The sequence below is a fragment of the Anabas testudineus genome, chromosome 19 (genome assembly GCF_900324465.2).
Source record: "Anabas testudineus chromosome 19, fAnaTes1.2, whole genome shotgun sequence".
Taxonomy (NCBI): Eukaryota; Metazoa; Chordata; class Actinopteri; order Anabantiformes; family Anabantidae; genus Anabas; species Anabas testudineus.
This window is the reverse complement of record NC_046628.1, coordinates 5,509,229-5,529,783: the sequence shown is the minus strand read 5'-3', so window position 1 is coordinate 5,529,783 and position 20,555 is coordinate 5,509,229. Positions and strand designations below refer to the sequence as shown.

The 20,555-nt window shown below is 40.2% G+C and overlaps 1 protein-coding gene across 1 annotated transcript in view; it reads left to right on the top strand.

Moving 5' to 3' along the window:
- LOC113156025 (myocardin-related transcription factor A-like) overlaps nucleotides 1-20,555 on the top strand; it is a 38,403-nt gene that overhangs the window by 2,897 nt on the left and 14,951 nt on the right. Inside the window, exon 2 of the mRNA XM_026350835.1 lies at nucleotides 774-959. Coding sequence (XP_026206620.1) covers nucleotides 794-959 — 166 coding nt within the window. The 5' untranslated portion in view covers nucleotides 774-793. The remainder of the gene's footprint in view (nucleotides 1-773; nucleotides 960-20,555) is intronic.

Genomic DNA, 20,555 nt, shown 5'->3' with positions numbered 1-20,555 from the left:
TGAAAGAAAGCAGAATCCATAATTGGTGTCTAAACCAGTGGCCACAGCAACAGTTGTAAAAGCTCAAACATGCAAATTCTTCCCTGACGGCTGTTTTAATCCCTAGCCTACAGCCCTGCATTCTTCCCCTTTTCCCAGCTGTTTGTGTGTGTATGTGTGAGAGAGCGAGACACAGAGAGGGAAGGCTTGCTAGGATTGGACTTGCTTTTTGACATGTTGTAACCTGTACAAATGCTGCAGGTACCATTTATCTTAATTTATTATTTTGTGACTTTGTTGAAAACTCAAATTTGATTTTGTAATAAATCCAATACATTATAGGCTGTACTTCCTCAAAGTACAAACTGACTTGTGTGTGTTGTTGTTGTTAGCTATGGCTAATTTTTTTGTTCTCATCTTTTCATTGTATGTCTGTAAACTGGAAAAATGCTAGAAAGACTAAACAACAACAGTAATGTATGATGTGTGAAATGTTCCTGAATATAATGCTGTAATGTTTGGTATTTTACATAAAGATGAACATTAGCCAGCAAGCTGAAGCGCTGAATAGCTAATTTATAAGCTACTTATCTGTCACATAATATATTCCCAAATCAACATCTCCACTCAAGCTTAATTTAAGTTCTTATGAATACTGATGTTCTTAATTAGACATTGAGAAAAAAACATTTATTTTATCATTTATTCTGACTAGAGAATGGGTAAACTATCAGAGTGTCCTTATGTAATATACAGGTTAAATCTAAACAATTTATTTCCTGTTTTCGCTGCAGGTCTTTCCATCACACTGGCAATGCTTAACCCAAAGAAAGGGCAGGGGCCAAGTCCTGGCAGGATGGAAGTCGCTGGGGCGCCAGGCTCGGCACCAAGCCCTCAAAGCGAGTCAGTGACCAGTGAGCTTCAAGAGCTGTCCCTCCAGCCAGCTCCCAACCCGCTGCCTTTACAGGAACGCAAGAATGGTGAGATAGTGACACATGCAAAAGATTTCTTACTTGGTGCAGTCCAAACATGTAAGCAGTAGGTTCCCAGAGTTGTAGACTCTGCTGGACAGTGATTTGGCTTCCAAAACAACTGATTTGCATGCTTTTATGAATAGCTATTTTTGACTTGGCAGACTTAGACAGATGAATATGGAAGAAGTGTTAAAAGATGAAAACTACATGTTTGTGAAACTGTTGTAAGGTAGTTTTCAAAGGGCTCTACCCTCTGTTTTTTAAATTAGTTTTTATTCCAACCATCATTATTTTCACAAGGGTATAATAGATACTAGCTGTTTACTCTCATTCTCTGTATTTTTTTTGTATAATGGTTTCTTTCAGTGGCAGTGTTTCACACACAATATTATTCGCCTGCTGCTGCTTCATTCTGGCCTTTCATGTGTGTAGGGCTTTCCTCCTCAAGGCTTTGTAAGGTGACATACTGTGCATGTGTAGTGCATGTTGTCCTTTTACCCTACTGCCTGACTCTTGGCTCTTGACCTAGTTTTGTAAAGCAAGCTTAACATAAGACAGTCGAACAACATTTCTCCTCCACTGTCCGCTGGTGGTTCTCAGTAGAAATGTATGGCGATGATGGACAAGGACTGATATTTGTCCATTAACTCATTTGCATATTTAGATCTCTGCGTATGAAGTATTTCTTAAAAATATAAGCAGATGATGAATCAGTGTTGATGTTGAAACTTTTATGGGGTCCTTAACCGTAACTAAAAACCTCACTTTACAGACATTATAGGCTAACACTCTCCTTTCCAGCTGACAACAATTTTTTTTCCTTAGAACTATTCATACTTGACAGACATGGCCTATTTCCAAGATAAATTCCTCCAAGATATAAAAGAAGGTGTGCATAGAGAACATATTGCATAAGTTGAGACTAAGTAGAAAATGGAAATAAAACCTGTCAAAAATGTGTGTGTGTGTGTGTGTGTGTGTGTGTGTGTGTTTGTGTGTGTGTGTTTGTGCACGTGCCCGCGTGACACTGTGAACTAAAGTATCCATAAAGAAGGGAGTGAAGAAGCTGCTGTACCTAATTGACTTGCTCCTCTGTGCTGACCTCCTGCTACAGCAGATTAGAGAGTGCTGCATGTTTCCTGTGTAGACTTAAGGCTCTGTAGGCCTTATTTGTGTCTGGAGTCGGTACGTGTGCTGTAGAACATTCTGTCTGTTCGCAGGGACGTCTATCAGCTTCCTTTGATCTGAATCGCAGTGAGGAACATGACTTTCCCAAATCTATGTATTTGATCTGTTTAGATTCACACTGCCAAATTACAAGTGAGTCAGAGCCTACAAATGATGCAGATTGTGTTTTGGACAGAGCTTTGTTAACACAGGGACTGCATTCTCTCTATGCTCATATGAGCATAATGGGTATGTAGGGCCACAATTACAACAAGATAAAGCTTTAGTTGATCAACAGAAAGTAATTTTGCAACTATTTTTATAGTTATGCTTATATCAAGCATAAATGTCCAACTCTTGCTAATTTTAACTTCTCAAATGTGTGGACTGTTCAGGTTTCTCTGTTTTATATTGTTATGTGTCAGACTTTAGTTTGCGTGACCTGACATTATGACAGCAGCTTCTCTTTTGCAGATGTACACATCTGGTTTGTTAAACCCATTAAACCTTTTTTGATGTTATTTCCTGTTTTTATATTGTGCCATCACACGAAACACACACACACACACACACACACACACACACACACACACACAACAACTTGCTTTGTGAAATATCAACTCCTGCATTTTTAGTTGCTTTAGTAAGGCTGTGTATTACCACATGTGATCACATAGCATTTTCCTCCCCTGACTAATGTTTTTTTTACTAAACATCTCTAAACATCTGTGGCAGTTAAGCAACCGGGAAAAAAGAGGAATATAACTGTATGGCTGGAAAACTAGATGCAAGTTCATGTCTTAAACATAACAAGGCTTCTGGATGTGTCCTTCACCAAGTTAGACATTACCACACAGTCTGTTAGATAAGCTATGATATCCGAACATTTGTCAGCCCTGGCACATTGTAGCTGCTACTTAGGCACATATACACACCTTCCTATATCAGAAAAGTCACTCACATTGGCCATTGTTCCCAGCTGGGTGTTGGCCACCTTTTTGTGGCACCACATTTGGTTGATTTGCTGTTGATTTGTCAGGAGAGGAAGTCTTCTAAGGTTGACCCTGTAAATGATTTACTATCTTCAGGGGAGGGGACACAGAATAATAACAATAACACATACAATGTTTTTATTGTCTACAGCAGAAAAATTATGCTAGCACTTTACAGCCTGCTTTAACAACAGGCTGGAAGTATTGGAAGTAAGAAACTTTATATACAAACTCTATTTTTCATAATTTAAGAAATATTTAAGAATGTTTTTGTGACTGCTTGTCACAGGACAATGTTTGCTTCACAGAAACGCATACACAGACAAACTTTTTCACAGAGCCTCAGGCCACCACTCCCAATTTTAAACTAACTCCTGCTCTTGTTGGCCTATTTCTTTCACACTTCATTCTGCTAGCAGACATGTTGCTGCAGGCTCTCCTACAACAAAGCTAGCCTAAAGATGCTTTCTGAGAAATGCGCATGTAACTGTATGTAGATTTTATAGGCATATGTTTGTTGCAGCAAAAGTACAGTTTATCAGTGCTTTATCTCTGACACCAGGTTATGCAATCTGTTTATTGCACAGACTTCCTTCCTCAGTATGGGAAGGTGATGCAGGAATTATTGTTAAACATACATTTGTCAATAAAGAGCGAGAGATGACATGTTTTGCAGGGTGAAGACCATAGGTGGATGTGTGTGTGAGAGAGAGAGGGGAAAAAGGAGCTTTGATTGAAAACACACAAGTACAGAAACATTAAACCAATTAGCATTTCCTGTTTTCCAAGTCACAATCTTGTCTCGGAATTGTTCCACAGCAAACAAAAGCAGCTGATGCTATGGTAATGTGATAGAGATCATTTAAAATTTGAGGTGGAGAAGCTACTTTCAGTGTGGGTGTGTGTAGCAGAGGAAAGCAGGGGGAGGTCATGTCTGAAATGGCAGTATTGCATAACTTCTCAGAGAGGGAACAGAAGGAAAGCGAGGGAAAATGGAAAAACAAGTGAGGCGGTAGTGTGTTACTTATATTTGAGGAGGTGAGGCTTGGCAGCAGCTTGTTTTTGTTCTTTTTCAATTTTTATTTCTAAACTGGCTGACAGAGTGCAGAGGAGTAAGCAAAAAGTTTTTTTTTTGTCATTATTTTCTTTAAGAAAAGCTCAAAAAGTTTACAAGAACAGGGAAGGGCAGCAGGAGGTGTAGCCACATAGAGACTGGAACCCATGGGTGGACCTTGTTGCTATCCAAGGAGCAATAAGGGACAGACACAAAGACCTACACACACGCCCTCCCTGTCAGGGCGTGCACACACTTGAAGACAGAAAATCCGGGGAAAGGGAATGTGAGGTGCACTGCTACCTGTGGAGTACCAGCTGCCGGTGAGAGGAAAACGTGTTGAATGTGGCTTTCTTGTTGCTGGACGGCGCTTCAGCTTTGTACCGCTGCTGTGTTTTTTCACACGGTTCCCTGCACGTGTGTCAGGAGCATGAATCGCTAAACTTGCCGGGAGGGTGAGGCTTCCCTACAGCATGGTGCAAAGGGATATGACTATCCAGTCAGGTAAAGTCACTTTCAGTTTGCTGTATTGTGCTGTAATGTCGCTGAAAAATAATGACAGCTGCATTACCTTCCTTATTACCTAAGCATTACCTAAGTCTACCTAAAGCCGTCTACAGGTATGCTGTGAGTGTTTGTATATATCAGTAAATGTTAGTTTTATTGACATTGCAGACTCAAGAACTGCTGTACTTGTTTGGATGAGATCAGCTTCTCTGCATTCATAGCTGCAGAAATTTACTCCCAAACTTTGATTTATTTAGACACGTCATACTATCAAATAAGCCTCTTGGTATTTGCAGTTGGAAAGTGTAATAATAATAATAATAATAAGCTGTATTACAGTTCTATTATAAGTTTGTATAAAGGGGTGATACTATTGTCTGCAGCTACAAATAAAAAAGAAATTAAATCAATCAAATTAATATTAAGCCTGCCAACTATAAAGGCAGCTTTATTATAAGCCTGAGTTAGTGGCAAATACAGAGACAATGGGGTATGTAGAGTATAAACATTGTTGTTTTAAAGTTTTACCTCAGGGGACCTCTTGAACAAAGAGAACAGGCGTGGCTGTGATGCCAGGTTTGCAAAGTCTCTTGGGCAGAACTGTGTGGATCAGGGGGGCTGAGCAGGTCAGAGGGCTCTTCTCAGAAACTGACAGCCCCCAACTTCACTCAGAGCACTTGTCAACTGTCCAGCCAAGGTACTGCTGCTCCCTGAGGACCAGCTGGCCACAATCCAGGACAGACTGGACAGTTGTGTGGTTATCTGAGCATGGAACAATACAGAACTCAGACCAGGCTTGCTCAGAGAGACTGGAGAAAAGTATGTTAGGTGTCACAGAGTCTGCTCCAGATTTAAGTTGAAATGACCTACTCATTTCAGTCAGAACAGATTGTTCCAGATCATGAGACAGATTACTTCTACTTCTACAGAGATGCTAACGTGGATTTTAAATGAGAAATGCAATAAGACAGTTTGCCACTGCTGTCTTCTGAAAGCTTAATGTGGAATTTCTCATTATGGTCTGCATGTTTATGTGTCAGTCAAACACTGCAGCATTGATTAGCACACCACCAGTATAACCACTGACCTGCATACTGGTGGTGTCGGGATTTGTTTTGTTTTGTTTTTCTGCCTTTATTATCAGTGAATTGTTTAGAGGCAGTACTTTATATATCAGATAGAACAACAAAGGGCAATAAAAAAACAGCATTTAATATTCAGTAGCGAGATATGTAGCCTGGCTGTGGCTAGCCTAGCCCAGCAGTGATTCAGGGAAGCTGATGGTACTGTTATGTAACAGACTGGGAGGGTGCCAACAGCAGAGGCCCCACAGCACTCTGTCAGGCTGAGAGTAGGAGGGTAGAGGAGAGGGAAGAATAAGATAGGGAGACTGATAGATGGAAGAATAAGTGTGGCGTTAAAAAGAATAGTGTGAAGAAATGTAAAAGAACAGTAGAGAGAGGAGAGATAATGAAAAATAGATCCACATAAAGCACTGAGGACCTGGACATGGAGAAGGAAGGATGGAAGGACTGGTTATATTACAGTCTAAAGCGCACAGCTGCATAAAAATCAGCCTAGCTGCATGTCTCCTCGCCCTTGTCGCGTATTATGTAACGATCAAGTCAAAAACACCAAAATATTCCATTCAAAAGATAATATCAGTAACATATGATTTAAATACTACTATGAAAAACCACTGAAGCAAATATATGCCTAGTGATGGCAGAATGTTGGTCTACGGTAATGCTCTTTTGAGTACGAATGTTTTCTAGAAAGGACCAGAGCATGTATTTGATGATGGATGGAGGTCTGTGTGTTAGGCTGCAGCACTAATCTCAGCCTTCCAGTAACATTACGTAACAGACAGAATCTAAACAACAGGAGACCAAGCGGCGTAGTGTTTTGGTGAATGTAAACATCTCTCTCTAATAAATACGCAGGCAGGAACATATTTATGCAACTGAGGAAAGTTCTGCAAGAGGCTTAAATCTTTAACATGTCCAACACACCACGCACACACACCCACTGACTATGCATGACTCACACACTTCACAACTCATGTCACTGTCAGGACCTGGACATGCACTTACAGGATTTAGTAGCCTTCTGTTTTCACAGTGTGTCCTGACAGCACCCTATTTCGACAAGCACTAACACAATCGCATCTTTGATTTGTGATCTGGTAAATTCCTGTTATACTGAGAAGTGCGAGAGAGTAGCCAAACAGCCTCACTCAGTTCAGTAGCCTGAGGGTAGAGAAAAGAGCTTCATCAGTGTCGAAGGTCTGCTCGTATCAACGGGAACACATTGCCTGCACACCCACAGGTACAAGCCCACTCATGTAGCTCAGTGATCTTTAAAGACACACACACACACAGGAGCACACACATACTGGTTCACATTTAATGGCAGGTGAGCCTCCAGCAGTCTTAAAGCATGTAGAAAAAAGCAGATAAGTCTGTTACCCACTTGCATTCACATATATCATACTACATACGCTTTTAGGTATGTGAGCAAATATGTACTCATTTTTATAAATACAACTATGTTGTGGTGTGTGTGTATGGTTAAGGCACAGCTGCATATACCCACTCATATACATTTATAATCAGTGTTGCGAATAGAAAAAGTGAAAAGTAACGCAGCGTCTTGTGCACACAACATGCTACATGCGAAGTGTGCTTGGTTTTAATGAGATTTAGTACTGGTGTATTGTTTTTAAATCACAGCAGTAATCTTGGTAGCAGTATTGCATTTCACAAGCCGTGGTGCTGCAGGAGGAATGAAAAAGTACTGTCACTAATGGAAGAATTTGTATCACAAGCATTGTCCACATTGCCACTTTTAAAATATGTCATTGAGAATTCCCATTGTGGAGTCATGCACACACAGCTACCCAAACTGAAGTTGGTTAGTTTGTGCCTTCTCCCCAACTCAGCTAGCTCTGGCGTTTCTGAATAATGGAACAGCCATTAGCCTGTGACTCACCTGCTAACAGCAAGTGGTGCACACTTGACGTGAGCTGCTGAATGTAGCAGAGGTCACTGTGAGCTGACGGGACGCTTGTTGTTTCATTGGGATGACTCAGACACTGAGCCATGTGCAGCAGAATTCAGTGTTGACAGCATGAGGTGGAGGAAGTGAGGGCTACAGCTTTGCAAGGAGTGCACTGTTCGGCCTGTATGCAGGGACTTACTTTGACAAATGCTTAGTCTTATCCCTGTTACATGCCAACTCTAAATCACTGAATTTTACAGAGAACCACCTAGAAACCATTGAGAAATAGCTTTGTCTGATATCAGGCTTGTAGACAAAGAGTAAACATTGTTGATGACTGCAGATACCATCAACAGTGTCACCAGACTCCACATTTCATGGAAAACTCAGAAGGCTCAGCTACTGTCTCATCTGTTTGTCACTCTCTCTACTTTTCGCACCAGTGTACCCACTGTCAGACTAGACTGGAAAACACAGCTGTCTTTACTTGAATTGAAATACACATGGTCATTAGGCAGTCTTCATGGTCACTCAATACCTTTGCATTCACATACTTTTTCTAAAGGGTAACGATATTGTGTCTTTGTTATTAGCTTTGGTTGCATAGAGCAGACTTTTAATTTTTTTATCTTCCTTTTGGTTACTGTGATAACAGTCGATCACTATGATAGGAAATAGGTTATCAATAAGATGCACAATGTTTTTATCAGTAGACAACCAGAACCACAAACTCTACACAAATGTGAGTCTTCTTGTAAGTAGAGAGAGAAAAAAGTAGGTGCAATAGGATGAAAAGATAAATCTGGCCAATATGAAAACTTTTGTCCTCTCTTTAAAATTCTGTTCCATCTGCACGTCATTGAACGTCAGCAAATCACAGAAACGCTCACTTAAAATAGAAACCTGTGTCCCCATTAAAGGTCGATGTCTAATAAAAACTGCTGTCATTTTGGTCGCTGAAGCAAATTAACACCCTGGCTTTTATTAGTAGTTATATACAGTAACAGAAAGAGGAGAAGGCAGGAAGAGGAGCCATAGTATGCACCAAAGATCAACCTGAAGGTAAACACATGCAAGAAAACTCACATACACTACTGGAAACACTTTCTTAAATCATGGTCAATCTCTGTTCAGCGGTCTCTTTACTTTTCTTTGGCTGCAGTTGTTGCAAGACTGAAATGGAAACCAGTCATATGGGAGGAAAGAAAGCAGCGTTTCCTCTATAACTTGGGCAAGAGGTTAGGGAGTTCATTATAATAAATATGATTTTCATATGTTTGAGTTATGTAACTGTCTGTTACAAAGCCACTGCTACACGGGGAACACCCCTCTCCAGCTGTTGTACACTGGTTTTCCCTCTCTCTAAGCCTTTCTGAAAATCTCATTTGCTAAGCACAGCCTCACCTCCCCTTGTCTCTCAGTCCTTTCTGTTTTACAGTGAAGGTTCATGTTACCAGATGCTAACAGCTGCAAGCTGGCCTATGCCTCTATATTTCACTCAACACTTGCACTCATATCTGCTTTTTTCTCCTCCCCCAGAACAATTGGACCTCAGTTGGACTACAGTTTATTGGTATTACACAATGAGGGTTTCTACTTCAGGCTGTTCAACAACAAATCTTAAGACATTTTGAAGGGGTATTCTGTTTCTCACCACAGAACCTACTATTCAGATGGCTTTAATTTCCTATAGTGTTTTGTGCCTGGGTGCTTTTTTCAAAGCTTCAAAGTTTCTTATATTAGTTATTAGCTGTCATCAACATGACATTTGATATTAAGTAGTATATCCTGACTAGTCTATAAAATAAAATTGTGTAGCACAAGATCTGTTTATTAATAACTCTACAAGTGTGTCTGGTAGGATTGGACTGGTTTGAAAGAAAAACTTATTTTCAGAAGTGAAGGCGTCACTTTTAATGGTTTAGAAATATTATACTTACAGAAGTAGTTATGAGAGTAGTCCAAGGAACCTGGAAAACAACTTGATAAGAGGTCAACAGAGCAACAAGTAAAAGCAGTCAGATGATCATGTATCTTTAAAACTAATTTTCGGGTTAATCAAAGTTATTTTGAAGAGATACTACAGCTGACCATGGTTGTTGCCAACATCAAGCTTGAAAGGAATATTAAACCAAACTCAAGCTAAAGTGTAAAGTTCAGTTTTTCTTTACTGATCTAAAGAAACTAAAGCTCAACCTAAAAATAAATATCTAAGTTAATATCTGACTTGACTTAAACCATTTTTTTTAATTCTAGATACTTTTGGCCGTCTCCATGTTTTTTCTACAAGATTAGCTAATTTACCAATTCCCCCCTCACACATCTTTCCTGCTTTCCTGCTAAGTAGTAAAAGCAAGCAGCTAGTTATGATATGTTATTTTACCTCTGGTGGCTGAAAATAAACTCAGTTGTGGTTTCTGGGGGAAATGACGCTAAATTGCAGGATTATGTCAATTAGAGATTATGCATTTGATATCGCAGAAAGATCAGTATGATTGTTTCACCACACGGAATACATGTAGAGCTGGATTACAATCCTGTAGCAGTGAATTTACCTCTACCAATATAAGAACAGACTGAGTATAGTAAGTGGTTATGTCCAGATTTGCTATAGTATATAGTGTCTACATCGGGGTTTTATGAAGATCCATTTCTTTATGGTTTTACAAAAAGTTGCAGTGCAGCTCCTTGTCTCCTCAGTGAGATATCATTACCTTCCTCAGGCTATGTCTCCTTGCCTTTCAAAAATGTCACTGGATCAGCATTAAGAAATCCTGAGCCCGATGTCAGTGTTGAGTCAGAGAAATGCAAACAGTGCCGGTGAATTCCACAGCAGAGTGGGGGAAACCAGGAAGTAAAGGGAGGAAAAACACCTTCTGTTTTCCCTGCTGGAATGTTAATGGCTGCTCTGACCTGTGGTATACTGACACTTAGTTTGGTTTGTTTTTTGGTCAGTCAGGGATGTTTGATTCATCTGTGTGGTGCATTTTTTTTTATACATCCCGCTTGTGCGTGTGGCTAGAAGGTCAGCTCACAGGTCAGACTGCCTGTGTCATAACAAAGCAAACCATTTCCTGTTACCTTAGTTTAAGGCCCATTAACTTCAAAACATGCCATACAGCTTGCTGTATCAATACAGGTTGCTTAAATAAAATGTGTACGTTAAAGGTCTTCCATGAGCTAAGGTAAGGAGAAGAAAGTAGGATAGATATTGTAGTAGCAGTGAGCTATAATCACAGAAAAAAAAAAAAAAGATCAGCCCTGAGCACAGAAATATTTTTGTCAACATGAACTCAACATAGATCTAGATAGTGTTCACTCAAGATATTGTTGTTGTCATTGCCAAATATAGATGGAAGTTCTAGGTCAAACTGTTTCATTTCTGAGAATTTATCTCTTGGGCTTCCCATGTGCAGTTCACCTGAACTACATTTGCCTGGTATTGTTTGTTATGTGATGACTGGGAGAGGTTTGCGGAAACTGCTGATTGTTTTGGGGAGGTTAAGGGAATGTGGTGGGGTAATTGTTTTGGGCAGGATGAATCTGAAGGACGTACACTCTTGTGCCACGGGGGTTATAGTGTTCCACAGCCTGGGTCAAACCTACAGTTGGCCCGGTTGTAATGACCAACTTGAGGCTGTGGAGGAGTTCCCCACCAATTTTTACATCCACAGGAAGTCTTTGAGTCACTTTTCTATCAAGACTTTCGTTCAGTAATTGTATCCTGTCTGCTGGCACAAAAACAAGTGTTTTAATTCCCAGAAATGTTTTGCAGTGAACGATAAATAGACCCAGATAAGGTTGTCCAAAGCCAAATGCTTTCACTGGAATGTTCCAAAATTCAGAGGTATGATGGCTAATTTTTCTTGCTAAAGATTAAAACCAAATGGGTGTAATTAATATAGCGAACTCAAATAGAATACTAAAGCTTTAGTAATAGTGTTTGCATATATTTTAAACAATTGGCAACACTCATGGGAATCAGACCTGTCAGGTCTTTATTCTGTTTTAGCCACGCCAATGGAAAGGATAGTAGGGATAGTATTCTACCACCTTCCAACAGAAATATATACTACAGTTAATAGTGTTATGATCTTTGGAAGTTTTCATGTAACATTTGTGTTTAGCACTCTCAGAGCCACATACACGGCTGCAGACTGTTAGTTAATCTCTTCTTCTTTAAGAATCCTTAGGTATTGCTATAGTGATTCAGGTATGGACAATGTCATAGTTGAGTTTCCCGTATGCTACGACCAAGCTGTAAAATCATAAAAAATCATGCTGCATTACCCCTCTCAGTCTGGGTAACGATGAAAGGTCTGAAACAACATAGAAATTATGCTTTACTACTAAGCTGTAAATTGCCATGCTCACATGAGGTTTGTATTAGCCATGAGAGTTAGGTTCTGGTGTGTGTCTTTGTGTAGAAGACACAAATCTGAGTTGTAAACAGAAGCTAAGGGGATCTTGATTTTAGGCCATTAAGATAAAAAATCAACATCCATGTGTTGGCATGCCATTTGTCACTTTATGACATGTGTGTGTTGCTGAGATTGGCTCAATCCACACACTGACATCCTTATCCCAGGGTGTGTTGTCATCTGTGTGTTTCCTGCCCAGACTGTGAATCACAACAGCAGGTGGACTTTAATCACACACTCATGACAAGCAGTTATTGTAGGTACCTGCCTCTGTTTGTTCAAGGTGTTCTGTGTTTTCAGGTGCACTGTGTCACCTGGTGTCACACGCAGTGCTTCAGTTTTTATACTTAATATTTTTTTTACCCATAGGTCATCATTTCGCTAATAAATTGACTCCTCTATGCTGTATATATGGTACAATTAAATGTATAAAAGCAAAGCCTCTCCTATTTGTGATGCTGCATAAAACACTGATTCACTCCAAGAAAATCAGGCCTGAGGTTTGAGTGGGTGTTTGCAGGCCATGATGTGTGCCTCAAAGTAACCTTACCCTGCAAGTGCACAGGTGATACCAAGCTGAATATAGCTCCTGTATGGCCAGCTGGCCATGCTATTTTAAACAGTGGAGAGAGGGGGATGGTGTTTACCATCAGCGTTCTGCAGAGGCCAGAGACAGTTTGGTGGTGGTACTGGACCCCAGAAGACTCAGTAGTCTTTCAACTGGGTTAGAATGGCTGCTCTGATTGTATTCTAACATATTGTAATATATAAACTCCTTCTATGAGTAAGAGGGGCCTTCAAGGGCAGACTGTTTGAAAAACATTTCAGTATTGCAGCAGTGATTAGGTATCAATCACTCTGGAAGTCATGTGACTCATCCCAGTATCAGATGTACCCAAACACCTTTGACAAAGGTCAATTATATTGGATGAGGTCATCACTGAAAACAGTTACTGCAGCTTCCACTTGTCCAGTAAAATAAACAGTCATAAAGTCACTGAGTCACTGTTAAACTGCAAGCCTGCATATTAAGAAGTGTTTAAGAACAGATTGTGTCATTGATGGTGCTGTGATTTTTATAGGCAGATGTATGTGTTTTTGCAGAGGTTTGCATGTAGCAGCCCCACTTCAACCAGAATGAACGCCAACAGCTGAGCAGGAGAACTTTATCGGCAGCACTCCCTGCTTGTGTGTGTGTGTGTGCGTATGTGTGTGAGACTCAGGAGGAGCTGCAACCAGAGCAGTCTCTCTGGGCAATCTCTCTGCCGAGCTCACTGCTGTCCTCTCTTCCTCCGCTGCTGGCCTCTTTTCAATTTCCTCCCCTCGACTCTATTGCTCTTTTCACTCACGACTTGCCCTGTGGATTTCTTTCCACCGTCTTTTGGGAAAACCTTTGCAGAACTGTGCTGTCGTGACTTGCCGGCTGCCACTGCAAGGGAAGGAGAGAGCAGGAGGAAGAAAGAGAAGAAGACAGAGAAGCTGAGACAGACTAATCGATCACTCTTGTACAGAGGAGAGAGGCACTGGGAGAGGACATGCAGTAGTAGCGTTTTTCCCTTTTCACTTCTTGCTTTTGTCTAAGAGAAGATTTTCTTTGACCTGTCTAAAAATCTTTTAAAGCATTAGATTCCCGTTCATCTCTTGGAAAGAGAGGAGAGCTAACTGAGGGGACAGCTGGTGCAGTTTTATCACACTGAGAGGACCGAAACTGCCATCATTTGGGACTTAGGAGGAAGACCACCTTTCAGTGGGAAGTTCAATGTTTACCATATAATTAATCCCCATTCCGAATGATAATGCTGGACACCAACCACTGCCTGTCCTTTGAACCATCCCACTTGGGCTCCCCTCCAATGGGAGAGGACATGGACAAGGCAGGACTGACCATGGATCATGACAGGCATGTCTATCACAGCCTTAAAGAAGGTGGGCCGCACATAGTCAGCACAGACACACGATGTGATTTGTGTTTACTGTATGTGCCTCAGTCTACGATTAATATCAGTATTTTATGGCCTCACATAAATAGTTAATGAGCATGTGCTCAAGATTAGGTTTTACTGGTCTCTGCAAAATGAAAGGAAGTCAGAGTGGTTATATGTTCTTAGTGATAAACCTGCATTGTTTTAGATACTGATTTATTTTGAATAGTAGTTTTCCCTTCTAGGGAAAGGAGATTACTAGCAGAATACGTTCCACCATACCTGGGTGCTAGTGCGTGTGCATGTTTGTGTGTTGTGAGTTTTTATAGTTATAGTACAAGCAGGGCTGGGTTCTGATAGCCAGTTTCATTATGAATCTGGTTCCAAGGTGGTAAATTACCCAGATTTCTTAAGACTACTTCTTCCTTACAAAATGTTTAATTCGTGTTCAAGTTCCTTGGTTTCTCCCTTTTGCACCCGTCATGATAAGCATCAGCAAAGGAATTAAGTACAAACATGAAAATTTGGTGTCGATTTGAGGTGCGATATTCACTGTGAAGGGAGGAACAGATACTGCATCATGCTAAAGTAACAAATCGTGGCATCCTTGATAACTTGAGTGAGATGACTGCTTGGTCACAGCCGAGCTGTAGCAGTGAAATGAGTCCAAGTAATAACAAACACACTGTGTGTGCAAAATAAATAATTATTTATTTTTATTTGATTGAATTTGATAAAGTTGAAATATTGTTTTTCAGCTTTGATTTTGCTATTACTCCTTTGGCTTCTGCATCTGTGAGGATCAAACATTACACTTATGTGCTTCAGATGAACAAATGAATGAGCATAACATGCATGTTAGCATCTCAGGTGTTGGTGGCATGCTAGCCCCTTGTAACAATGTCAAATTGAATAGAATTTTTTAACTGCAAGATGTCGTCATTCTCCAGGGTTGGATTTGAATTGGATAAAATGCTGTGAAACCCCATCCCTTTAGTTTGAGTAGGGTGTTGCAGTACTTGTGTTGCAACATTGTAAGCTGTATCAAATATAATTGCGTTATGCTTAAAGTTTAGACTTTACTTTTATCATCATTCATAACCATACTTGTTGAGTGAAATTACATTTAATGGCGCTGTACATTTGACAATTTAGAACAAACACTGAGGGCTTGCAGAAACAGCAGGCAGCCAAGAGTGACATAATATCAGAAATCGGTGATCCAAATACAGCCTAATTTGGAATCGTCCACAGTGAGTGTAACAGTAAAATAAACTTTGTTTATAACCAACATTACTAGAGTCCTAGATAACTGACTACAAATAAAACAAAACATTCCAGTGAGGTTACAGTGATAGAGGGGTTCTAGTGAACAGCAAGAGGAAAAAAGGGAAATACATTTAATAGTGTAACAACACTATAATAGAATGTTGCATTATACATAGAGTACATAAAACTACAGTTAAAATGTTATTCCAAATGCTTTTTGCTCATAGCTTTTTGCTAAATTGTAAATTCAAGGGAGGAAAACACCATGTCTGGAGAATGTGTGAGCGACAGGAGTTGCATCAAGCCATGGGGAATTTGTGTCGAACTAATTGGTATTCACAACAGCCGCTGTTGATGTCATCTGGCTTCCCAGCAAAGTGCAGCAGTGCGAAAGCAGTGGGAGTTATTCCAAGGTGCAAATGGCCTTAACCTTGTATTGTTCCTGGCCCTCTAGCCTCTTTCCATTCTCACTGATGTGTGAAACATTTGCTGTGGTCAGGCGTTGCATTCACCTCTCTGTTTAACTGATGGTATCAGACTGTGCAAATGATGAGCTCATGCAGTACAATATTAACATACAATGTTTTACACATGAAACATTTCCTGTGTCAATGCCAAGTATAGCATCCATTCAGAGCATGTATGTTGGACTTGTGCAACACTCGGTTTGTTAGAGGGTTACAGCATGCATCAGTGTCATTACATATGTTTCTGTCTTCATGTGCCCACTTCCTCATCCAGTGTGGGCATGTAGCAATCTGCTTCAGTGTGTGATGCTACGGGGGTTGTGTTTAGGCTTGGCTGTGCCAAGCTCCGGGGTCTTTGGGGACAGTGACGAACTCAGACATGTTTAATCAGATCTAATGACACATGAGCACAACAGGATTAGCCTAGTTGGCTGTCAAGAACTTGGCTCTGCCTCGGTGACCCATTCTATCTTCCCTCTCTGATGTCAGTCTAACCTTCAACCTTACCCTCACATTCCCCTTTCCTCACATACTTTACTCTTTCAGAGGGTTCCTGTAGACGCTATAATCATAGATGTGATGTCTGTTTAGGAATGAAAATGGTTAGTAATGAAAGATATTAGTGTATAAAAGTATATTTTACAGTCTCATTTTACTGTTAACAACCAACATACAACTTTTCTTTGTCAGATTTATCTACTTAGTGAATATTAGTTGGAGTTAAAATTTGAATCAGTGGTTGCATATTTGTCTATATTTATATGTTATTTATCAGGTGAAATATTTGATAGCTTTTTCATTATGTAGCAGAGTAAAGACATGGGGTCTTTTGTCACATGTGACAGATTATTAATTATTCAAAAGACATACCAGATGAATTGATAATGTAACTCTAACTATGAATTTATTACTAGAAGTAGAGCCGTGCATGAAGCTCGTCTTTCTCTGAAGGCCTGTTCCTGGTTTCCACTCAACCTCCCACAGAAGCAGACATGCTTTTATTTATTCTACAGTCATGAGATGGCGTACATGTTTCACACATACATGAGCACTGACAGTGAGAAGAGGAGTTCCTTTTGTTTTTTGTGTTTAGCTCCGTAACATGAAAAATGAATTGGTCTATTGGAAAGTTTCAGAACAAGTTCTCAGCTCAGTCTCAGCTGAATGTTTGAGCTTTTGAGTGCAGGTTTGCATTGAACAGGGCTGTGCATTTTGACCTTGGGGTCTTACAGTGCTTACTATTGTGGACCTGCACGGGTGATAAACACATGATTTGGTCTTTGCTGTGCTTTATATTGTCCCTGTCACTGTGTCTGGCAGCAGGTTTGTGTAGGTTAGATGCCGGTTAGAGATGATGTTGTAGCCAAAAGAGTGCAGCAAAGTGAGCTGTCTAGACTGCAGTTTGTTGCTGTTCTCTCTGCTTCATCTAAAAGCTGTTAATGCAGCAAGCTCTGTGCTCCCTCTCTGCTCTTCGCTCTAACATTTTACAACTGCGGGGCCAGTTTTGGCTCTGGCCTAGTATCCCAGTAAAACTGTCCTGCCTTTGCATCTTCTTATTATATTAGCCAAAATCCAGAGAATATCCTGGTTTCGAAGTGAAAGCAGGTTACTCTGAGGAAATCATGTTAAATCATGTCGATTACAGGTTAGCCCACTTTTTGCTAGATTCTGTCAAATTCTCCTTTAGCTGTTTGTCCACAACTTAGGCGTTTGCATACAGCTTGGTCCTGTAAATAGGGAAACAAATAAAGTGGTTTGGACCATATGATTTGGTTTCCCCACATTAGACTACAATTTCAACACTGCTGCAGCTATTCACACTTTGCATTGTCACTTCTGCAATTTGTTTTGTTTAGATCAATGGCAAAATTTGTTTGTTGACAGTTAAGATCTTATCACTTTTGTGTCTCCATACATAGTGACATTAGTTCATAGACTGTTCCCAGTTCCCATTACTGGTCACCTTAGCCTTAGTAATAAATGGCCCAGTTCATTTTTTCCAGAGATGAGTAAAAAGAAGAGTAATGAGGAAAAAACAGTGCATGACAGAATAAATAATCTAATTGGATAGTCTTGGGTTTGTCAAAGGAGGGAGCAATGGGGGTGTGATTTTGGGATAAGGAGAAAGTGTGATATTGTCATTCCTAGAATAAAACCCTTGGCAGTGCCAAGTGGCACAAACATCTTGTCCTTCACTTTGCCATGGCATGGCCAGTGTGTGTGTGTGTGTGTGTGTGTGTGTGTGTGTGTGTGTGTGTGTGTGTGTGTGTGTGTGTGTGTGTGTGTGTGTGTGTGTGTGTGTGTGTGTGTGTGTGTGCGTGCGTGCGTGCGTGCGTGCGTGCGTGCGTGCGCACAGGTTTAGGCAACATGTGAGTGTCCTTTATATATGTTCACATATTCGTGAAGCTGCCTGGCTGTGTTTAGGTCTCTGTGTTTACATCACTGAATATGAACTGACATGTTATTGCTTCCAGAGCAGGGTTGCTAGTGTTAGTATGATCCTTAAGATGAGGAGCACACACCCTTGAAAGTATAACAGAGGATTCAGAGCCCATGGATGACATTTACTTGTACAGACTCTGCCATTAAATCATAGGACTTGCAGTATCGCTGTGCAGGCCTGGATTGTTTGTCATAGCAGAGACCTAACAAAGCAGCAGATGTATAAGAGGGCTGGTTAGCCAGCCTGTGAGCACCAGTGATGTCACTTGGTCAGTGGGAAAAAACAGCCGCATGTCCTCAAAGACACAAACCTGGCTCGAAATACATGGGAACATAGACAGTTAGCTCATATAAAACAAGAGCATCATCTGAGTGAAGCTTCACTGAATCTGGATAGTTCATTTTATTAAAACCATTTAAAACTAAGATGAACAGTGTGTGTGTGTGTGTGTGTGTGTGTGTGTGTGTGTGTCGCTGTCAGTTTTAAAATGACAGCAGGAGGAATGAGCACATTAAAAGCGTAGTGAAATATCACTTACTTATCAACCTCAGAAAAGCAATCATACCACAAACAAGCAAGTGAGAAACCTTTATCTGTTTTTCTCTCTGCACATTTCTGTCATGGTCAGTGAAGTGGTTTGTAGTTGGTTGCTTGCCTGTGTGACAGACTGAAGTGAAGACTTTAGCTCACTTCTCTAAATTATCACAGTGTTGCAATGAAACTGAAAATGGCAGCAAGTGATGAAATACAGTGGGTCTGCACGATCCTGCAGCTGTTCATATTTAAATTATTGTTCTTACTAATTCTTCACCTCAACAACAAACTTTTAGTTCTTTCTAACTGATTCTTGAGCATTATGACTCATTTCTTAATATGGTGCCATAGTGTTTTCAGCTTTGTGGTCAAGCTGTAAAATGAGTTGTTAGACTTAAAAAGTTCCAAAGATAAGAAAGACACAGAGTTCCCAACAGCTAAAATGTTGTATTTACAAAAAGGTCAAACATGGTCAGACTCCTTTTGTCTAGCACTGTGTTCCTTAATGCTCTTCTCTCCCAGGCCCTGTGTTATGTAACAAGTGCTTCCTGTTTTGAAATGACGGCACATCAGCCCATATGCACCAGTTATTCTCATCCACTCTCAGATCGAGGCTGTTCTTGGTGCACTCTCATAGTTCTTTTAGCTTCCTTTGGTGGTTTCTCTCATCTTTTTTGCTGTGCTTGCTGTATGTCTCTCGCCAAATCTTTGATGAATGATTACAGTTTTTCCCCCACAGAAAAAGTATGTGAACCTTGAAATGTTGTGGTTTTATTGCATTGTTTCAAATAAAACGTCTGACAAATGAATGCCAATCATCTGATCTTCATCAAAGTCAAGAGTATTAACAAATAGAATGTGCCTAAAATAATAACACAACAACTTTATTGAGAACAACCATAAAAATCTCATAGGTCTAGTGGAAAAAGTATGTGAACCCTAGCAATTAATCACTCCCTATTTCCAAGTTGTTCCATAGCATCTCTGTTGGGTTGAGGTCTGAGCTCTGACACTCCAAAAGGCAGATTTTGTTTTCTGAAGCCATTCTGTTGTGTGTTTTGGGTCATTATCCTGCTACATTCAATCTTCGTCACTCCACAAAACATTATTCTATACTGCTGTGGATTGTCAATGTGCTCTTTGGCAAACTTCAGGCGTGCAGCAATGTTTCTTTATAGTAAGCAGCAGCTTCCTTCGTAGTGTCCTGCCATAGACACCCTGCTTGTTCAATGTTTTACCTACTGTAGACTCATGAACACAGATGTTAGCCAGTTCCAATGATGCCTTCAAATCTTCGACTGTCTCTCTGGGTTGTTTCTTTACCTCCTTGATGAGTGTTTGTTGTGCTCTTTGGGTCATTTTAACTGGCCGCCCTCTTCTTGGTAGAGTAGCCACAGTCCCAAAGTGTCTTTATTTGTAGATTGTTTGTCTAACTGTAGACTGCTGAAAGTCTTTTACATCACTTTGTAACCCTTTCTAGTTTTATGTAAATCATCAGTTCTTGATTGTAGATCCTCTGAAAACTCATTTTGGTGAAGTATGGCTCACAGAAGCATCTTCTGGTTGTGTGGAGCGAATCTAACACTTTGAGGTTTTTATAGTTGTTCTCAATAAAGACATGAAAGATCAGAATTTTTTTGTGTTATTATTTTATGTACATTATATTTAATACTCTTGACTTAGATGAAGTGTAGATAATTGGCATTAATTTGTCGTACATTTTATGATGAAACAATGCAGAAAACCACTCATTTTTCTTGCCACTGTATATGTGCACACAGAAACACAAAAAAAGTTTAGAAACAGGAAGTGTGTAGTACTCTGCT